We start from the raw sequence: 22,765 nt of genomic DNA, 5'->3' as shown, positions 1-22,765 counted from the left end.
TGACACACGACTGTACATTTCTGCTGAACCAAATGATGCTGCAGCTATAACTCTGTTACTAACTGTCTTTTGGCAATAAATAAATGGATGAGCAATCACTTCTTAAAGTAACAATAATAATAATGTAATAAACTTTGTGCTTAAACACCTTTCATACAATAAATGCAGCTCATTGTGCTTTACAACGAAGGAATCACAAAGTGCTTCACATAAAATAACCTCACTTTCTAAAAATAAGAATAAAAATATGAGGATGAACATAAGATGGAAAATAAAACCACTGAATGATACCAATAAAAGAAAGAAGACATTTTTATTTCATTTCGGTCAAGTCCAAAGGTTTTGTTCAGGGCCTTTTTTTTTTATTTATATGGAATTCACATGGAGCCTCTGGTGCATCCCGATCCAGGGAGTGGCTCCCATCACATGCAGCTGCAGTGGTGGTCAGTTTGCCTCCCGCTCACTGAAACTCTGGCCGGTCATCATCTCTCGGAGATCGACCATAAGAAGAGAAAAACCTGCATGCCATACACGTTAACTCAACTTAATGTGCATTTATGTTAGTATTCAGATAAAATGCAAGATCTTTTGGTTTGGTTTGCTCAAAACTGCACAAAACAGAAATAAATTTCACAAGGCAATAACTTCGAGAAATATTTATTTCACATCTCATCCTCTCAAAAATCACACATTACAGTGCTGAGGAACTCTCTCCTGGATATGTTTCACACTGAACTTCAACAGGTATAAACAACCTGCTCATCACTGTTCACACTAGCTTTCGTACACACTGGACTCCCTTTCTCCCTGCTACTGACTCCAGACTCTTCCTTCCTTGGTGCCCTGTTTTGGACTGACCCCACCATTTCATTTAACTCTCTGTGAGCGACCATGCAGGCAGACATAAGGAGACATCGGTGGATTTCCAAAATAAAATGATTTATTTATAAGAAAATGAAGTCAATACATAAAGTTCTGGGCCCATAAAAGAGGTCAACTGAACAGAACTTAACTGAGTGGAACTGAACAGACCAAACTAACATAATAAAAACAAAAACAGACGTAACTGACCTAACCAACACAAGAACAGACCGAACACACACAACAGACCGAACAGACCTGCACACAAATGGGAACATATATAGTGGCTGATTAGACCATTGTGAAACGAAGGGGATAACAAGAAACAAACATTACCAACTAGACTACAAATAAAACACAACAGGACAACTTGTCTGTCAGTAAGGATATTTTGATAATTAATCTAAACAAAAACACCAAAGGCTCTACGATAATTTAAAGAAACAAAGAAAATCCTAAACTAAACATTTGAAAATCACACCCGGATGCTGCAGACACTTGGTGTAGCCCTATTGGCCACTTCCTGCATTGAACAGGTCTGCTCCAGCAGTCGCGCCTTTTGCTCAGGTCTGGCCCCGATGTCCCTCCAGCAGCAGCCAGACCCTCAACACTGGTAACTCAAAAAACAAACCATTAAATCTTAAGACAAACTAAATAGACAAAGTGCAATGTGACTGTACAGAAGCTAACTAAATGTGCGTGCTACAAATAGAAACCACTGTACTGTCAGCTTATGCTAAATAAATACGTATATGTCGTATGAAACCAAAAGGTATGTGTAATCCTTAATGTATTTGCTGTCTGTATGTGCAATGTGGGTGTCATGAGGTCAAAAAGGTAAACTAAATGAATAATTAAATGCAAAGAAAACTGAGTGTAGGAGGGTTACCGACATTTATACCAGCTGTGTGGCAGTAGTTGCAGCCATCACACTCTCACTCTCACTCACTCACCATGTTTAACTCACCTTTTTCAGATCCCAGAGGAGCATGACCTGGAGAGTCAGGTGAGGATGGAGCGGCAGTGGAGGTTCCTGAGGAACACGCGAGTGAGAAGGCAGAGCCGATGCATCACACAAAGAGGTTAGTGACTCATGCATGTGCACGCACACTATTTACAGGCGGAAGGAACCCTGGACTGCACTTTAAATGCAGATTTCATTTGCACAGATATTACTGAAAATCAAATTAAATCAGTTATCAAAATGTCATCTCAGGTTTTAATTACTTTGGCATTTCCTGACATGACCAGTCTCACACCTTATAAAAGGTGAGTTTATTTATGGAGCACATTTTGATATGCAAATCAAAATGATTAACATATACACAGAGCATCATTATCACAGCCACCATAACGTCAGACAAGCATTAGAGAATATAATGAAAGTTGAAAAAATGCATCAAAACCTACAAAAATTTAGCTAATGATTTAACGTAATGTTTTGGCGTCAACTGCATTTATTTGTAATTCATTTTTTATCTTCAGAAAATCGTGGCACCACCATGTTGATTTGTTCTGTGTGGTTTGTAGCAACTCTCAACAACTATAGCCACAAAGTGAAAAAACTGCATCTTCGTGCAAGTGACTTTTTGCCAATGGTTGGAGGTCCAAGAATTGAACCTGGAGGGACTCCATATGCCACGTTGATCTGCTCGATTACACAATTAGCCTCTACCTTAGATAATGGGATTGTTACTATTTTACAATAGTTGTTTGTGATTGGCAGCTCTTTTGTCAGACATGTCAAATACAGAGCGAAGATCACAGAGCATAAGCAGAGACTTTGCCAGAATCTGATTTAATTGCTTTCGGAGCCTTGATGAGGGCAGAATCTGGCTGAAATCCAGACTCTCCAAAAAGGACAGACAGAGTCAAACACCAGGTGTAGATGGTGCAGCTTTGTTTCAGACATGTGATTGAGTGGGCGGATGATTTGCAGCGATGAAAGAGGATTGATTTGAAATCGATCAATGGTCAGAAACAACCCACTTTATGAGTCACAGGACTCCCCTCACAGACACACACAAACCCACACATTAAAGAGCCCGTGTTGCCAGCATACACACAGACTCCCCAAATGAAGTCAGAGCGCTCTCAAACAGAATAGCTAACACCCCAACGTCACGGATACCACTTCACACACGAGTCACGAGGCGATTGGCGTCAGAGCCTCACCTCATGCACATGTCTCTCCCGCTCTTTCTGACTGCTCTCCAAATCACAGAATCCCCCTCTACACTCAGATTTTTGAGAGAGAAGTTTTAGGATTGCCCTCATTCAGTCTGTTCTCTGCAGAGAGAAAGGAGACGAGAGGAGGAGGGAGGGTGGGATGGAGGGAGAGGAAGACCGAGGACGGAGGAGGTGAGAAAGAGGCAGGGAAGCTAGAAATAAGAGAAGTAAAAAAAAAGTGCGAGAGAAATATTGTGTCTCATGAACCTGATTTGATTTTCTTGTCTTGTTGATGCAACATTTACACCCATCACCATGCGGTCCTGAAGTCCTCGGGGTTGTTTCATATTTTACAGTAGTTCCATATTGAATGTGCCGTCAAACAGCCCAAACAACAACAAATCGATGATGATCTCGCCCAGCTTTTAACCAAAGTCCTCACCTTCTCGTATCTGTTTTTCCCTCCGCCGCATCTCTTCCAACCCATCTGTGATGAATTCATGATGGATTTTTCCTCATTCTTCTTCCTCTCATTATGGTGGTCTCAAGAGTGCACTCAGGTAGCCAAGGACAGGCTGGTGAAGCGGTATGTGTTGTTGCCATGACAACATATGGCGAGGCAGTGAAGTTATCAGTTGTGTGAGCTTGTTGGCACGGCGTTATATTCTGCTAGAATCTGCCAAAGGGGTACACAACTCGACTGTTTTTCTCCGCTTTGAATCCCCACCATAGACCGCCATATGTTGTGTTTGCTTTTCTTGCTGTGCCTCAAGTCCTGCTATTATTTTGTGTGTAGCGATGCTGTAATCCTTTCTTGTTCTCGTACTCAGTTTGTTCTGTTTTTTGTTATAAAGGCCTAGTCACTATTTATTTATTCCTCCACTGTTTCTCCTCTGCTCTGTCCTGTCCCATTTGCAGCTACAAATTCTCAGTTTCCCCATCGGCATTAATCAAGTTCCATCTGAATTTAGAGAATATATTTTGTACCAACAGATACCCAGAGCATCCTGAAATCAGCCATTCTCAGCTGCGGCACTGTAGAACTTTCATTCTTACAGCCTGTGTATTTATGAGATAATAAATATTAGATTTAGGATTTTTTTTTCAGTGTCTGACTGAAGCAAGCATACATTTACACACTGGTTGCATCACAAATCACTCATTTCCCTTATCACTGAGAGGGGTGGAGTTGTTCATTTTGGCATCTATAAAATTCATTGCATGATGTTGTGGGATTGCGTCAGCATTTTGAGGACACTATATAATGACTAAATGTTCCACCCTCTGAATTCAGATGCTCAAATAAAACGGCGGACATTAACTGTGGTGCAAATGTAGTGTAGAGATTATGGACACAGTGTTTCTGCAGCGCGTTTTATATGGTTAACAAACCCCATGAGAAAACAGTTCTAAATTACAATTAACAATAAATGAGTCCTCTTTAACATCTATTGTCTGAAAGCCTGATCTGTCTTATCCCTCTGTACCTCCTTTATTGTCCACAAACACACATCATTGAGCCACACTATTGCGCGGTGACATGTTCCCTCGTTACCATCACTGAGGGCGTCGTCGTTTATTTTAGCGTCCTGCTGCCTAAAGTAATCACCAGTGCTACAAATGTTTATGAATCCACAGCTGAAATATGTCCAGTCCATCTGCTAAAAACTGCAGAGCCCAGCTGTTTGAGAAAAGAGTCCTTTTTAAAAACAAAACTATACATCTGTGACCTGTTTTTTAAAGTTTTAGAAATTCAGCCGGACCAGGTGGGCTTAGGGTAGATCGCTGCGTAAGGCACAAAAGTCAAGTATGCAGGAGATGGTGTGACTTTTTAGTGTTGGACTTTTTTTGTGTTGTTCTGTTTCCTGCAAGCAGTCTGTACAATTACAGACCCACATACCAACATACCAGTACATACCAACTTCAATAAGGAAGAAAATATTTTATTTGTCCCATTTTTGCCAGCGCCTGTTTGAAAATGAACAGGTTCAGGATGGCGGAGCGGGGAACTCCAGCAGGTATCAAACCTGTGTTTTACCACTGTCAAGAAATTCTCCTCCTCCTCCTTACGCTTGCTCCCATCCTGGCTTGTTTACAGGTGTTTCCCGACTGGATGATCAAATATTCATCAACCGAAACCCTGGAGTACCGTCTGTTGTGAAGTTCCACCCCTTCAACACCTGCATCGCCGTGGCTGACAAGGACAGCATCTGGTCAGAGACAGAGAACGCACACTCAGTCTGAAAAGCAGCATCAGCATTAAGACCATTATGCAAAAGATTCACTTTCATACGTGATGGTTTTAAAAGTAAAACAGGTCAAATGGATAATTAGAGTGTAAGAACGTGTGTGTGTGTGTGTTTGCTGTAGTTTCTGGGACTGGGAGAAGGGCGAGAGGCTGGACTACTTCTATAACGGAAACCCTCGTTACACTCGCATCACGTCCATGGAGTACCTGAACGGACACGACTGTTCATTACTGCTCACCGCAACAGGTTTGAAATACACACACACACACACACACACACATGCACATGAATACACACACAGAGGAGCCGCACAGAGTGATAACTCAAGCTGGAAATTCTTTAGAGTTTTCCTTGAATGAGCAGCTCAAATGTTCCCACTCACCAGCGTGGTGGAAATCGCACTGAGACTCATTTGTAGCAGCAACAAGCCTTAAACACTTGACTCTTACCCCCACAAACACACACACAAAGCGCTCATGTGTATTCATCATTATTCATTAACAGAACAAAGCGATTACCCTCCACGGCTTTATCTTCATAACCCGGAGGACCTTTATTTTGTTTAGTCTTAGCAGTGGAACATTAAACTAAGAATGAACGCTGTATTTCAGTGCACACCTCCTGACACCTTGATAAAAGCTCCGGGATTAATGATAATAAATTCCATCTCATCAAACTGTAATGTGCACTTATTCGGTTTTTCTCCATCAGTCATGCTGTGAAGGATATCGGGGAGGACATTAGTTATAAAAAATACACAGCGCTAAAAAAGGAAAAGGCAGAATGTAAATCAAGTGGAGACTTTTATGGTTTGTAATAGCTCTGTCATAAGAGTGCATGGATATGTTTTATGTTAAGCTCGGTGTCTTAGCTGTGTTTCAGCCGCTGCGTTCAGACAGAGAGGCTCGTGCCTCACTTTGTTTCTCACTGACATCACGCTTTTAAGCAAAGAGCCTTTCTGATGCTGCTCTACTTATTGATTTAAGTGTGTGTGTGTGTGTGTTTGTCTTCATGGTCAAGTCACGGCGTGTGTTTTGAAAGAGTCTGACTTCAAGGTTTTCATCAACTCTTCAGCGCAGTTCAGCGTGCACTACTGTTAAGAATACAAACGAGTGTTGGGGCCTTGTTGCCGTAGCCTTTGCTCCGCGCCGCATCTCTTTATCCATATTCCTGCGCTGCCTCTCACTCTCTCCTTCCCTCTCCGTATGCTTCTGTGTCTATTCCCACCCCTCCCCTCTCTCCAGACGACGGAGCCTTACGTATCTGGAAGAACTTCGCCGACCAGAAGAACCCAGAAATGGTGACGGCGTGGCAGGGCCTTTCTGACATGCTGCCCACTACCAGAGGTCAGCCCACCACCAGCGCTCACAGTAAAGATCAACGCTCTATTTTACTATCCGCCCCCCATCCACCCACTCATACAGTACTTCCTGTAGTAACCCGCCAACTGCCCCACTGTTCACCCCATTCCAGTCATACCTCCCCACCTACAGATCAACCAGGTAGGATAGTTTACTGTTACATGTTGCTTTAAGGGAATCATCCAGTTGTCAGTTCGACAGCTTTTAATCGCAGCAGCTTTTTGGAGAATTTACGGATTAAGGTATTGAATGGGTTTGAGGTAAAAAGCCTAAAATGAGGTGCTTTATGTGGTTAAATCAAGCTTACACTTAGTCCTTGACAACAACAACATCCAATTCCAACAACCCCACTGTGTAAAACATACATAAAAACAGAATGCAGTCACTTCCAAACCAACTGTGTTTACCAGCAGTGGTTTCACTATTTCAACCCCCCATGAGTGAGGACCACTCTAGGTTTGCCTGAACAGTCTTACAGCGACACTGCAACGATGCATCTCTGGTGAAGCAATAGCTCGTCTTAGCTTCCTAATATCAGTTTCAGTACATTTGCTGTTGAATTGAAAGTTTTTAAACGGTGGAAACTTCAACACATGAGACCATGCAGTTATTAGAGAAATCACCAACCCAGCCAAAGTACCAGGCTCACTCACAGAATAGCACAGCAAATGTCTGAACGATCGTCGACGGGCACTTAAAGTAACATGTCTTCATTCTGAAATGACCCACTGCAGTTTTTAGCGGTGCAGGAAATGATCAAATCCAGCAGCGCACCGCGGGTCGTCAGAAGAACCAGGTCAGCGCTGTCAGCATGTGTGAGCACACACAGACCCAGACCGCTAAACCAAGTCCAGGAGAGGATGTTCACATGTGTTCTTACCAATAACTGACTGGACCTGATGCAGTCCAACAGGGTTCAGTCCTCCTTGATGGCAGGTTTTAGATGAATTCAGACGCCTGACTCACAGGTGTCTGAATTTAGTTCCATCAGTCAAACGCAACACTAAGCGAAGGCCAGCTGTCAGCCTCACCCGTCTTAAACTGCCACATGTGCCATATCCATCGTATATCTGTCCAGCAGGGTTTAGCCTACGTTCACAGTCAGTTCATGTAAGAACACGAACGAATCATAAAATGCTGCAGGTAGATTGTTAGTCGTGCTTTGCTCAGAGGGTGGTCTGGACAGAAGTCATCATTTTAAACTTGGACTGTGGACGTTGGTGGATTCGCTGCCATATTTACCTTCTGTGTTGACACACTTCCATAATTCGTGAGGCAGAGTTATTCGCAAATATTTGAACCAGGCCTGACACCCACAGCACACACTTGTCAGAGACATCCACCCACTTCTATGGTGTGCCAGGTTACCCACACACACACATACACACACACACACACTCTCGAGAACTCTCACACGTTTTTCTGCCTCGAGTGCTTTCCAGCCGTTGTTTTTAGCTGGGGACGTTTTTAGAGAAACCGACAGCAACAGGAATGATGCTCTCACTTGTTTACCTCTTTTCTAAACGTATTAATTAACCGTCTGCAGCACTTTTGTCTGTTCCGAGAACGTTCTTTGAAATGGTCTGAGACCCTGTGTGTCAGCAGGAGCACATGTGACCACAGCGCCGTGTGGGTGGACGACTTTGATGAAGCATGTTTTTAAAGCACATCTCACATAGAATAAGATACATATTTGACTAATTGGTAAAACGAGAGCAGAGCTGTCAGGATGCGTCTGGCTGACTTGGTATCTGGTAGAGGTGTGGACCACACATCGTGTGTGCATATGTGTCTCCATCATTACAAAGCCAGGGAGTCACTAGAGCCCTGTGGGACCCCACAGAGAGGTGACACACTTAACTAGCATCACTGTCTGTCCCTGAGAGTCTCTTCCCATGCGGAGGACTCTCCCGCAGTAAGCCGCGGCCTTGTTTTGACTCACACTTTAACATTTAATGGTGTGCTTGTTATCCTGGACGTATCGTTAGTGACAGTCGCTGTGTCAGTCCTGCTCTCAGGCTGCAGCGGAGGCACAGGCTTTAATATGAACAGCCATTCAAGGAGATCTTTCCTGGAAAAGTTTAACAGGAGAGTCCAGCTTCAGCTTCTGGTGCTCAAGTATTTTTTCAAGCTTGGAAGGAAACTTTAAAAACATCTCTCTCAAACACACCCACACCCCGTCCTCCCTCTCGCATATACCATTCCTGGCCCAATAACTAGTTTAGAGCCATTACCGTTGCTTCAAACGTCTCTCAGAGAGAGTGCAATAATTATATGCTTGTGTTTTGAAAGTTTTAGATATTTAGCATCGCCTCAGTGGCATTAATAATTTAAAACCCAATGAAATATTACACAAGCCTGTCTTTGTGCTGCCAGAAAACCTGCTCTACCTCTGTAGGCACTCGCTACAAGACAGTGAACATTTCTCAAGAAGACGCTGGCAGACACACACAAACACGGCAGTCCTGCGCAACCTGTCCTCCCTCATCCCATCCCTGTTGTCCAATAACATGCTTTGGTGCTGTTTTTCAGCAGCGAACCGTCTCAGTAGACTGTCTGTCTGGCTTGTTGTTACTTTGCTGGTTCTTTGATATTGTTTTGTGTTTTTCCCCCCCGTCTCGAGAGGCTGAACAAGGCAGCAAGCGGTTTACCTTCACTTGCACATGAACAAATCTCGCTATCACACTTAATTTTGTGTGATTGAATTAGCGGATTTATTTAACCACCAACACTGTCAACCCAGTTAAATTGTTTTCCTATGTCCTTTTCACGATTGACTTTGCCCAAACTCTTATTATGTACATACACAGAGTCGTCCCCTGTCAAGCTTTTTGCCCCGTGGTGAAGGGATTTGGCATTCTGTGGCCTGCAGGGCTGGACTCTGGGGACCCTGTGCAGCTTCCACAGCCCCTGTTTGGCATGCAGACACAGCAGCTCAGCTCAGGCCTCCCTCTCCTTTCACTCTTCGGTCACTGTCCGGCATTTGGGAGAAACCATGCTGGGAAATAGCTGCTTTGTTCATCCCTCTGCTGTTTGAATACATGTGGAGGACATTCAGGAAGTCTTACTTTTAAGTGTGTATGCAGTTGTGTGGGTCTGCATGCACGGGGGTTCCTTGCTAATTTGTTGCTTGCTTTGTTGCATTCCCGCTATCCTCCCTCCCTCCCCTCCTCCCTCCCCCTTCCATCTGCTCCCTCCCCCTGCTCGCAGGTCTGGCCAGAAGGGTCTCCATCTATCTTGACAGGAGTAAGCAAGGAGGTGAGTGTCTCCATTCTCTTCTATACTCCCTCACTCCAAAAGCAAAGGTGCTGCACTAAGCAGCTGGCAGGGTGCCCCCTTTTTTTTTTTTTTTTCTTTTCTTCCCGCAGCCACCACCCCCACCCCTCATCCCTTCATCTGTCCAGTGATCATCATCATCACTTCATCCCTGACAGTCATCCCAAAAGTAAAAAGAAGACTCACTATGAAAGTAGGACTGATGTGTTTCTACGAGCACTAACACGTCCTCTTTAACAAGCTGGACATGCTGTGTTCATAGGTAATGAAGTGCTGAGCCCAGCTCCGTTATGTTCCTGTTTTTATGCCTGTCTAGCTTTCAGTTCCAGCACATACATAGTCTCCAGTGACAGTGGGGCGGAGCTCGCACTACAGTGGGTCCTTCTTTTCAGACCGAGGTCAACAAAAGCAGGCGTCTCACGTTTAGCCAACAGCTAAATTTAGGATCGATTCACCTGCTGAAATGACAATTTTTGGAGACAGATTTAACAAAATGAAGCTAACAAGTTAATTAAGATAGTGTTAGCTCCATGAGGCAGTTGAAAAGGTGCCATCCCTGGCTGATTTATTCATGGTTCCGGGTGGCTCATTTTAAAGTGAGAACATTGTAAAGGGCTCCTTTAATTTGTACTTGGTAATGAGGCTAAAGGTTAAATCTGTATGTCGCAGACAAAAAAATCTGAATCCTCAACAGTTCATGATCCACATCGAAGTCATTTCAATAAAGAAACCACCCTGTCCTTGTGTTGGGCTAGTTAGTCTTAGTGTTAGTAGTGTGATGAGGAGACGTGTAACGTCAGACTCTTATTTCATTGTACTGTGAGCCTGTTTGGCTGCTTAGCTCGTGTATTTTGGAGTTTGACGGCTACCTGAAGTCTGTCTCAGGAACAGGGGTGAAAATCCTATAAAGAGCAGAGCGGAGCTGCTAACATGAGACTAAGCTCTGATGATATCCAGGATGGGCTTCCACACAGTGGGGACATACTACACATCGGATGTGCAGCTTATAAACTGGGCTTTTTTTTATGTGTCATCTCACAAACTCATGTAGTTTGTTAGTGATTATTCCAGAAATAATGGAAATAAAACAGAATATGAGAACTTGCTGATCTTTTTTCTTTTGAAAACAGTACAAAGACAATATATTTAATGTCTGACCTCATCAACATCATTTTGTAAATATCTTCTTATTCTGAATTTGATGCAGCAACACGTTTCAAACAAGTTGGGACAGGAGCAACAAAAGACTGGGAAAGATGTGGAACGCTCCAAAAACACTTGTTTGGATCATTCCACAGGTAAACAGGTTGATTGGTCACAGGTGATAGTATCATGATTGGGTATGACAAGCGCAAAAGCCAGCATCTGTGACAGTATGGGGGTCTGTTAGTGCCCACTAGGGATTAATATTGCAATCCCAAGAACTCAAAACACATTTATCATATTTCTAGCAACACTAAATGCAACAGGGAGAAAGGGATGGGAAAACTGGATTCCCAGGATTAAACCCAAACACCCATGGATTGGTTTATTTACATAAATGTGAGGGTACCATTAATGCTGTAAGATATTTGCAGGTTTTGGAGCGACATGCTGTCATCCAGATGTCATTTTCAGGAGCATTCCTGCTTATTCCAGCTTGACAATGCCAAGCCCCCCATTCTACATACAGCTCCAACAGCACGGCTCCACAGTAGAAGACTGTGGGCACTAGACTGACCTGCCTCCAGTCCAGACCTTTCTCCCACTGAAAATGTGTTGCACATTATGAAGAACAAAATGAAACAATGGAGACCCCAGACTGTTGAGCAACTTCAAGCCAACTTCGCATTTCAAGAAGAATGGCAAAGAATTTCACTTTAAAACCATCAACAATTAGTGTCCTCACACTTACTGAGTGTTGTTAAAGAAAAAGTGATGTAACACAGTAGTGAACCTGCCCCAGTTGTAACATTTTTGAAACATGTTGCAGGTATTATTTAGAAAAAACAATAAACTTTATCAGTTTGAAGAATGCTTTTCTTGTCTTTGTCCTGTATTCATTTGAATATAGGTCCAGAAAGATTTGCAAATCGTTGCATTGTTTCATTTACGTTTCACACAGTGTTGTGAGCTCAGTAGCTGGACATGCTGACATTTGCAGCTTCCGTTAGAGCTAATGAAAGCATTGTTTAATCCATTCCATACATGTGACAGACCAGCTGTGCCTGGTGACGGTTGTTTAGTTACCATTGGATAATTGCTGTTTGTGTGAGGGTTTAAGCAAACTGTCAATCGCAGAGCAAATTTGCAAATTTCAATGTTTGGCTGAAATCCACATATGAAACTTGTTCAAATAGATGCGTATTTAAAGAAGGAGAACTAGCCTTTGCCTTTGCTCTCCCTTCAAACAGCCACTGTGTCCCTATTACTCATTTTCACCTCAAAATGGCTTCTCTCATGTATAAAAAAAATGCTCCTATTCAAGCTGGTCCCAAAGGTGTTAGTGTTTAATTGGGAGCATGTCGGTGCTGTGTGATTTTAATAGCACCGAGCCACCCAGACTGTCTCACCAGAGGGATTAGCCCGTTAAACTCCAGGGGAACCACTGAAATTAGGGAACCGTTGCTGGCACAGACTGGAGAAACTATTCCTGCGGCTACTGCTCAGCACAGCTCGCCGACTTCACATCTCTGCAGATTAGATTGAGAGCAAATCTAATTAAGTTCCGATCCACATGCAGTTAAATGTTTCCACTTTTTCCCTCCTTCTCCATTTACCTCCATCCCCACCCTCGACTCATTCCTGCTGCTGCAGTTGCTCACGATTAGAGGTGTTTTTATGGCTCCACAGCAGCGACAGCCATGGCCGGAGGCATTCTGTTTTCAGGTTGCACATACGTATTTGTGAGCGTGATATCTCAGCAATGTCTTGAGGGAATTTCTTCAAATTTGGTGATAACATTCACTTGGACTCAAGAATGAACTGATGGTGGAGGGTGAGGGTCACTGTGACCTCATGTCAGTCCCAATCTTATTCATGCGATGTCTCAGGACGCCTGGAGGGAATGTCATTACATCTGGCACAAACATCCACTTGGACTCAAGGAGGAACTGATCGTTTTTTGGTGATCAAGGGTCACTGTGACCACACGACACATTTTTTCACCGTAACTCAAGATTTCATACACTAATTATGACAAAATTTTACACAAGTGTCTCATAGGATAGAATGACAAAGTGATCACATTTTATATCCAAAAGGTCAGAGGTCAACTTCATTGCAACATCATAATTTTTTCTGGCCATTATTCAGCACCATCACTCAGGAGCAGAAGGCAGATTGTGACCATATTTCACATTTGGTCAGATACTAAATTGGTGAGACTAATTTTGGGCGTCCACCTTGAAACTGTGCTGATTGTAGTGATCTTGTGAAGATGTGTGTGAAGCATCCACCTTTTACAGTTTGTAGCTTCTTTACAGCAACATCCATGTTTGCACAGTGTGATGAAGCTCTCCATTAGTCCTCTGTAAGAATAGTCTCTTTCTTAATTATTCACAGGAATCATACCTATCTATATAGTGATAACTTCCATTTCGCTATAAGAAGTCTTAACTATGTGTTATAGGAGTCTGGTCAGACATGGATGTAAGCTGTAACTTGATTGGTTGATGCCGGCAAACAGCTGTGAGGCAGTATTCAGTTTTTCCTGTATTATCTTCTGTGCCTTTGTCCCTTTTCTTTTGGCTGCATCAGTGAAAGTAGGGCAGTCCTCTCCTCTTCGGCTTTAGGGAGGCACACACTGTGTCCTGCTCTACATTTGGCTCCGCTGCCTGGTGCCTTGTTAACATCGGGGATGTGGGAACTTGCTACATCCAGAATCTGGCCTCAGTGTGAAGTTGAATAGAGGCAGAAAACTTGGAAATTTCAGGAAAATGAGACAAAAAGCCTCCAGGCGTTTACTGGGATACAAAGCAAGCGGTTCCAGTATACTGTAGGCCAGTGACAGAAACTTCTTTTCCCACATATGTTTCTTGTGTGATTATTGCAGGAAGCCAGATAAAACCAGAAACCTCCCTGAAACCACCGGTTGCAGATTGTTATCCTTTGCATGGAGAAACTAAAGCTTAGGTCACAGAAAAAGTCAGTTTTTAGAGCAGGGATTTATTGAATACAGGTGTGCACTTAAGAGTACACTCTCACGAGTGAGACCCTCCATATTTGACTGTTCTTTCACAAAGCTGCAGTGTGATTTCATGAGTTTTGTAAGGTCACATGAAATCATGCATAAAGTTCCAGTTATTGGGGACATCCCTTGTTGTGTATTATACAAAGTGATTTAAGAAAGCACTAGTCTGTCCACAGTAATCGGGTCAGCAGATGTCATGTAGTTTATGCTTCATTTCACAAGGTCTTTGTCAACCAGGCAGGTCAAAGCGTGTTGCCTCCCCAAATGCCAGACCCTGGCTCCCAAGGTTTAGACAAATGTCATCGCAGAGAAGTCTCCCCGCCAGTCAGAGCGCTCCCACAGATAACGTCATCTTCTATTAGAGGCACATGCATGCTGGGCAAGTCCCCGGTAATCCTGGAGAAGATGTATTACCGGAGTCCTGGAGGACCTTTTCAAAGCAAACACGATGAGGGGAAGAGAGGGAGAACGCTGAGGGAGAGAAGAACCAGGATATCAGCGGCACTGGTTTAATGAGCTGCAGTATGTGGGAGAGCTAGTTCATCACTGGAGATAATGGTGCAGAATAAGAATGCAAACGAAGGCACCTTCTCCAGAGAGAGAGGAGGCAAACAAAGATATTTATGCAAAGGAATAGATAAATATATCACAAATTAGGGATTGTCTCAGCACATTGGCACAGGAACAAGATGATCTAACACAACTGCTGGCAGCCCAGCCTTTAGTGGTGTTAAAAGTAGCTTTTTCCCCCCCTTGACGAAGAGTCAACAAGGGAAAAGCTATTCTGCTAACTATCATTGCTGTTTTTTTGTATTGTTTTGGGGGGTGAACATTAAACTCAAGCAGAAAGGGAAAGAGACAAGGCTTTAAAGAGAGAACATCATTGAAGCTATCTATACTTCCACCTCTGTAAGGAAACATTGCTCACACTCCTTTGCTCCTGTTCTTCCTTCTCACATTTCTATTCTCCATGTCTGTATTGATTTCTGTGTGGGAAACTAAGACCCGCTCAGGCCCACAAAGATTCCCTCTTAGGTAGACTTTTTAACCCGGTTTGAGCAGCTTAGTGTTGACCATGAGAGACAAAACTGAAGGGTCAGGTTTAAGGTTGCAGATCTGTAACTCCTCATAAACTTTTTTTGATTGGGCTTAGGAAGGATTTAGCCACGTGGAGAGGAGAGAGCAAGGGAAAAGTTTGCGATGAAGTGACTTTGGGCTGAGTGGTGGTGATTAGCTGGAGTCAAACGATTGATAGAAGGGATGGAAAGACTGAACTGAGCTAAGGGGGTAACAACATGGCCGGTTTACTGTGTTTCAGTTGGTTTGTGCTAATTCAGTTTACCGTGATCAGGTTATTAGCCACTTATTTAAACCACTTATTTGGAGGTAAAACCAAAATTGAATGTACCAAAACTGTAGTTAACAGCTCCTAATTGCACAGGAAAACTTTGTGTACAACTACAGCAAGAAAAGTAGTTCAAAGTTGAACCAGGAAGTCGGTCTGGAAAACTGGATGGACTATTTGATCGGAAAATTTGTGCAGATGGTCCCCAGAGGATGAATCATCTCACCTGTGTGCCACAAGCAGGTTGGCATTTTTTGTCTTTTAGAGAAATGTCAGCCGTAGACCATATTCACACGGTGCCAGTTTCCTCCGACACCATGCTCAGGGAGGGGAGGCTCCAAGAATAATGCAGTCCTGCTGTGTTCCGGGTTGTGAGGGGTTTAAATGTAGGGAGTCGTTCATGTGTCCAAGATGTGCGTTGATGTTTCAGAAATTATTTGGAATATGATATTGAATGCTAATATTAGCTGTTGTCTAAAGGTAGCTGAGGGTTATCAAATATGTTGTTTTGCCTTGAAATATGACTCAATGTCTCTTTGGGTTTCACTACCCATACCCAACTCTTTAATTGGGGACAAGTGAAATGATAATGGTTCCCTGCATTTACACATGGAACACAGCAGGACTACATGAGCCTTTTGATAATATTTTGAAATTTGAGCCTCCCTCCCTGAGCGTGAGGTCAGAGAAGTCTAGTTTTAGGAACTTCATTATTTCAGTTTTGTGGTTACATGTCAACTCGTCCTAAATGAGTTTAAATAAAGTACCACACAGCAATCATGGGGCCAGGCAGAGAATAATTGGACCCATTTTACAGAGTGGAAGGACCACAGGGGTCTATAGGGCTCCATAATCTCAGTTTTGCTCCAGGGCACCCCAGCAGGTCAATCCGGCACTGCTTAAAATAGAAAAGAGACACAGAAGCAATTAGACCATAGCAGTGTGTAGTCCACTGAGATCTTCTCTCGTACACATATTTTATCCTAAATGGATTTCTCATCATGGGAGGACACAAGGAAAGATAATGATGCACAAAGAGGGGTTCAGCTGAACCTAAATCTTAGCAAGGTTTGGTGGCATGTGTGGCTCCCTGTTCTAGAGGAAATACAAGCACACGCTCGTGTGTGTTGGAAAATCTTCTGCAAGTGCAACCCCTCTCCTTGTAACCCAGATTTCCTCATCTCCGAGCTGCCAGCTTCAAAGGGAATGCCTCCTCCCTTCTCACAGCCCCTGAAATGAGCCAGCATCAAGCGTCCCAGCACGCAACCGTGAACGTGTTGCTGACAGAGCCAGATCCTGTGAAGTGGTTTTCCCTGCGTGCTATCCCCCCCACATGTGCCCACGCTACCGTCGTCGTGACGCCTGAGTGAGCCGGATGACGTCACAGTGCAGGGTTTGAAGCCGCCACATGGGGCTTGGGTTTTCCTAACAGCCCAAGCCAAGTGGAACAGTAGAAAGCCCTGTCACAGATGGCTCAGTGCAACAAAGTTAAGTCACGACTCATACAGGAGGCACACGGAGGAGCTGAGCAGTGGGAAAGGATCACAGATGATGCACATGTTCACTATTGTTCTGGAAGGCCAAAAGAAGAGCAAAGTAATGGAGTCCTTATTCTTGGCACCTGGTTGTGAAAAAATAGGAGGATGAAGCGACTAAGAGGCAGAAAGGAGTAGGAAGGGGAGGAAATGAAGTGTGGCGTGATGAGTCTCAAAAGGAGAGAGAAGAGGATGCTGTTTCTGAAGCGTCTGTGGTAAAAGCATCTTTTACCTGCCCCTTCATCCCTTCTCCTTCATCTTGTAAACTGCCATTATCAGAAGAGCATCTGCACTCTTGTGGGAAATGTGATTCTTCAGCTGCTGCTGATGGTCCACACAGGATGATTTTTCTGAAAGCTTTTCACACAGTCTTGGAGAGGTTCTGACCATGAACTGCAACATTTAGTTTATCTCAGACCAGGGACCTTTGTTGCATGTTGTTTCCCATCGCCTCCCCTCATTTCCTGTCATCTCACAAGTGTTTACTGTCAATGAAAAAGAAAATCTTTTTAAGATGGATGGAAAGCAGCAAATAATTGTGAAATTTCCCTTGAGGCTCTGCAATGATTTAAAAAAAAGTGATACTGTGTTGCAACAGGAACTTGAATTCTTGAAGTTTGAACATAGAGCTCCATGGCCCCTGCCAGGCATCACTGAGCCAGCAGGGCAAGTGTGGCCGGCATGGCACTGCTCACTTGATTACTGCTGCGCCTGCCAACTTATGAAGAGTCTTGCCATCTTCAGCTTCTTCCCTCCTCACTTTCTCGTTCGAGTGGCATTTGACTCATCGAGGCCAGAATCTGCTGACAGGCTCAGTTCCAGGGTCAGTGTTTGCATCTCCCTGTGCTCGTCTTGCTGAGAAGGATACAAAATGCTAAACCATGCTTCCATCTGCATGAAGTGCATTCGCTCTGAAATGTGGAACTTGGAGCAAAAACACGGTCATGGTGACAGTGAGATATATACCGTTATGAGTCGACATAAAAACTGGTTGCTTATGCACCGGCAGTCTCTGCAGAAATCAGCACATCCCTGGCCTTGCTGAATTCTGTGGTGTATTTGTCAGCTTGCACAGTGGTGCAGGACGCTGTTGCACTAATCTTTCCTTTGACTTGCTACGTGTGGCAGCAAGAACCTTCTGAAGTCTCCAACAGATTGTGTGTGTTGTGTTGTGCAGGGATCAACACATGCTCAGTGTGTTTAACAGCTGTGTTTGTCTGTGTTTATATGTGTGGGGGTTCACTTATAAATTCAATCAATTCCCTTCCAGAAACATGAAATGATTCTCAGTAATTTAATATTTTGTGCTCATATGTGAGATATTGAAGCTTTATCCAGCATTATTTGTGATGTGAAGTCACCCTTTGTTTTGTTTAATTGAATGATGTGACATCAGTTCAGATGTATGAGTCTATGATCAACACACAGCACTGGTGTGTGTGTGTGTTATTGGAGCGCACATGTACGTGTGTTTGTGTGTGCATGCTCCGCATTATAACTGCTGTGTCATCTTGTGCTGCAGGTGCAGGCATGGTCGTGGACTGGGAGCAGGAGACCGGCCTCCTTATGACGTCCGGAGATGTCCGAGTCATCCGGATCTGGGACACTGACAGGGAGATGAAGGTCCAGGTACTCAGTGCGCCTGTTTGTATGATTTTCTCAACAAGATCACAATGAATACAGCTGGAGCTCGGCACATCGGCAGCCCTTGACTCAAGCATTACGCTTTGTAATGATTTATTAGCTGGTGAGAAATTTAGCATTCAGTCCTTGCAAGGTCTCTTACTAAATATTGTTGTGTTCATATGCGCTTATTAAGCACCTATAAAATGAATGGATTAGCATTAAGTGCTAAGAGGCTGGTTGAATTGTGTTGACACGTGGTTGTTGTTCCTTCTAGATCCTAGAAAGTCACTTTCAGTCACGTGCCAGTCACATTTCTTTCCTTCAGGTTGATATATTTTGTTTTCTGTAAGGAGGGGTTCGCGAAGTTGCACCATTGGTCAGGCAAGTGTTGGAGTTTCCCCATTGGCCATTCCTTGTCCTCCTCGTTTTTTAAGCTTTGTTATTGCTCGCACGGGACACCAAGGCGTGGGCCTCCGCAGATGCTGCATTAGCTACAAGCTCACGTAGACGTTGAGTGCGTGGGCAAAGAGATAATCCTCAGACACTTAGATTTTTCGCCGACTGTTGTCTCTCCATTTTTCATCAATCCATCATATGTGTTTTGGGCGTGTAGCTACAGTGCAGCATCACATAGTCGCTAGTGTAGCCGTGGAATTGAAGTGAACTAGCACCTGTAAACGTTTTGGTGGATTATTGATCCAAGATATTCTGTATAGACATCAACATCCATATCAGACCAAATAACTGTGCTGATGCAAAGACATGAATAAACCATGTTTGTGTTTTTAGACTTAATGTGCTTGGTATCCAGTGTACTCATGCTGCCGTGTGTTTTAGTAAACTAATGGGAATCTGTGGCAGAGCCTGTACCATTAGTGCGGTTTCCTCTTTTTCTTTTTTTGGCTTTGTTTTTACACATCTAATGGACCTTGGCCTGCTAATCATTGTCTTGATGGATGGACTTAATACAAGTACAAATGGCCCAGCCTTGCCTGTGGCTGCATATTGATGCAGGGTCCAGCTTCGAATGAGCCAACACTCAACAGAGCATATGATTGATGATTTCAAAGAAGGTTTAGTGTGAAATGAGCGTAATGACAGTCGTACCTCGGTGGGTTTCTTTAATGGGGGTTTCTGCGTGTTTGTGTGTGTCCACCAGGACATCCCAACAGGAGCAGACAGCTGTGTGACCAGCCTCTCCTGTGACTCCCAGCGCTCGCTCATCGTTGCCGGCCTGGGCGATGGATCTGTCCGGGTGTTTGACAGGAGGATGGGTCCAAATGAATGGTAAAACACTCTCTCTCTCCCTCTCTCATGTGACTTCTGACCTCATCACTAAACTGATCATTTATTTCTTTTTTTTGTACTGTCTGGCCATTATTTATATATACATTCAAGAACACGCACACACAGCAGTGTCTGTGAGCATTAACTGCTACAGAGTCCTACATTATTCACTTCTATCATCTATATTTATTACATATAACATGCTGTAAATCTCCCTTTGGGGTTGCCACCTCTTTTAATAGAGCCTGGTGGCGCCGAATCCCCCCAGTTGGTTAAACATTATTTTAATTTCAGTCCCAAAGGGGAAAAACAAAGCAGTTAAACCATGGAGTGGTCCATAAATCTTTAAGCAAAGCTAATTTAATAGTTCTCCTCAGGCACAAAGTTACATCTTTCAGCATCTATGTTGCTCCCCCTGAGACTGGTCCAGGACCAGTACACAGCACATACAGGTCAGGTTTGGAATATTCTGGATGAAATGTTTCGTACGCTTCGAGTGTGCAGCAGTGTATAAATTGTGCTTTTGGGCTTTAAAGCTAAAAATGACTGTTAATTGTAGATGTGTGGTATTTTTAACTCTTCACTTCTTGTTTTCAGTGCTGAGAGATAATAGTCAGATTTCATGTTGTTACCATGTGTTTTGGCCTTGAAATGTGGGGAGATCAAACGTCACACCTGTAGTCAGGATGTATTTGAACAAGTTCAATCAAGTGCATTATAGGAAGTGAGTAATTCACGCACACGACAGTTTTAAAACAACAGATTTGAGGTTTTGGTTTTCAGCCTTTATGCCATCTCCCAGGTAGATATTGCTTTTTTGAGTCATGGTCCCATGGCGCCACCCAGTGGTTCTTCACCTATATATCATTTAACAGCATGCTTGTGTGTTTTATACTTCTGTTTTCAGTTTACTGGAGCTTTTCTTTTATTATTTTATTTTATATATTTATTTTTTCCATAAGAAAGTGATGTCCTAACTGTGCTGGACACTAACAACTTTAAGCCATAGTTTGTGTGTCCTGACCATTTTTGACATTATTAAGTAATTTGTGATAATGTTAAAGCAGACCCTTTAATGATACTTGTTCTTCTCACCACAGCAAAAGAAAAAACAAATAAATAACCACTCAGAGAATGACTCCCCAAATGTTTCTGGGTGACTTAAACACCTTTTTTTATTACACTGTTTTTTTCTCTTTTTATTATTGTAAGTTAGCGTCAGTATTCATGCAGGGCTTTGGTAGTATTATGGTGCCAATAAAACCCTTTGAATTTGCTAAGATTTGACAAGGCCAAGTGCCTTGCTGCTTGACATTAGAAGACAATCTGCATTTTACACTACAAACACAAATACAGATTTATGGGGAAATGGCATGGCGACAGAATGGGATGGTCTAGGCTCCATTTTTCTTTTTTTCTCCTGTTGTCACTACTGTTCCTCTGTTTTTCACTTACTCTCTGAATGTCAGTGGATCTGTCATGTTACACGCTGTGGCTGTATAATTGGCTTTGAGCATACGTTGAGCTGGTGATGTTCACAGGCTCGCGGCTCTGGTGTTGTTTTCCTGTCTCTCCTGTCAGGTCATTGTGGAGAAACACACAGTTTAACGTTACCTCAGCTGACATGTGTTGTGTCTTTTGTGCAGTCGGGTGATGACCTACAGGGAGCACGGAGCCTGGGTGGTCAAAGCTCACCTACAGAAGGAGACAGACGGACACATCATCAGCGTCAGGTATGCTCCTCCTTTGTCTCTTAAGATACACGCAGCTGAGCTTCCTCTGACTGACACTGACGTTCGCCAACAGTGTGAATGGAGACGTTCGATTCTTTGAACCGCGGACACCAGACTCCATCAACGTGCTGCAGACAGTGAAGGGGTTAACGGCCCTGGACATCCACCCACAGGCCAACCTGTTCGCCTGGTGAGTTTGTTTGTCTGTATGCAGGCTCCAGCCCCAGAAAGCCAGTGTTGAGGTCAGATGCCTGCAAGGTCATTCTTGTTTTTCTCTCTTTCCTACTTTGGAGTAAAAGATTTTTTCTTTCTGTATTTGCTCGAGCTGACAAACAAAAACAATTTACTGGACAATACACTGGAGATCCATCCAGAAGGCTTAAATTCACCACAAATCTAACGCGGAACACACAGCTTATGATGAATGTGATGTTTAAAGCTGAGACATGCTCACTCTCTCTCTGCCTCTGCTTTATCCCCTGCCCTCCAGTGGATCAATGAACCAGTTCATCGCCGTCTACAATGCCAACGGCGATGTGATAAGCAACATCAAATACTATGACGGCTTCATGGGACAAAGGATTGGGGCCATAAGCTGTTTAACCTTCCATCCGTACTGGGTAAAGTTAAAGCTTATTTTTCACTGACCACTCCAGTATTCATGCAGTCGTGCATCTGAGTCGTGATCAGATATTTCAGAATTAGTCAACATTTTGAGGAATTTGGGGAGTTCAATCTGATCATTTTTAAATTGATCATGTTAGTTGTGTCAACCGCCATCATGGCAACATAAACTGTACCATCTCACTTAGTCAATCTTAATCAATCTGAGGCTGTTTTGGAAAGCTCCAGCTGTGTTCACACTCTGGGACGCTCGATCACGATGGGGCCTGGTCGAATGCTTCGTCCAACAACTGCACATCACACAGAAAGTTTCGTATCAGCTACCTGGCACTCGATGCAGCCAACACATTAGATTCAAGATTCAAGATCGCCTTTATTGTCATTGAGCATGCACATGTCAACGAAATTTGCATTGCAACCCCCGTGTTAGAAGCAAAGATAATAAGAAAGATAAGATTATTAGCTTCTCTGCTCAAGGAACTCATTTCTTTTACTTTATCTTATTGGCACTTACTGTAAGATAGCATG

General features: G+C 43.4%; 1 protein-coding gene across 5 annotated transcripts in view; it reads left to right on the top strand.

The window, feature by feature from the left end:
- rptor (regulatory associated protein of MTOR, complex 1) overlaps nucleotides 1–22,765 on the top strand; it is a 168,008-nt gene that overhangs the window by 141,833 nt on the left and 3,410 nt on the right. For 2 of the 5 annotated variants that reach the window (XM_041933255.1, XM_041933251.1), the window contains 10 exons: nucleotides 1,838–1,943; nucleotides 5,129–5,243; nucleotides 5,401–5,525; nucleotides 6,524–6,649; nucleotides 9,851–9,898; nucleotides 18,490–18,596; nucleotides 19,753–19,880; nucleotides 21,527–21,613; nucleotides 21,687–21,803; nucleotides 22,104–22,233. In XM_041933255.1, the coding sequence (XP_041789189.1) occupies nucleotides 1,838–1,943; nucleotides 5,129–5,243; nucleotides 5,401–5,525; nucleotides 6,524–6,649; nucleotides 9,851–9,898; nucleotides 18,490–18,596; nucleotides 19,753–19,880; nucleotides 21,527–21,613; nucleotides 21,687–21,803; nucleotides 22,104–22,233 (1,089 nt within the window). The remainder of the gene's footprint in view (nucleotides 1–1,837; nucleotides 1,944–5,128; nucleotides 5,244–5,400; nucleotides 5,526–6,523; nucleotides 6,650–9,850; nucleotides 9,899–18,489; nucleotides 18,597–19,752; nucleotides 19,881–21,526; nucleotides 21,614–21,686; nucleotides 21,804–22,103; nucleotides 22,234–22,765) is intronic. The other 3 variants (XM_041933252.1, XM_041933254.1, XM_041933253.1) reach the window with 3 other exon arrangements.

Source organism: Chelmon rostratus, chromosome 3, assembly GCF_017976325.1.
Source record: "Chelmon rostratus isolate fCheRos1 chromosome 3, fCheRos1.pri, whole genome shotgun sequence".
Lineage (NCBI taxonomy): Eukaryota > Metazoa > Chordata > Actinopteri > Chaetodontiformes > Chaetodontidae > Chelmon > Chelmon rostratus.
Note: the sequence above shows the minus strand (reverse complement) of the source record. Positions and strands in the feature narration are given on the sequence as shown.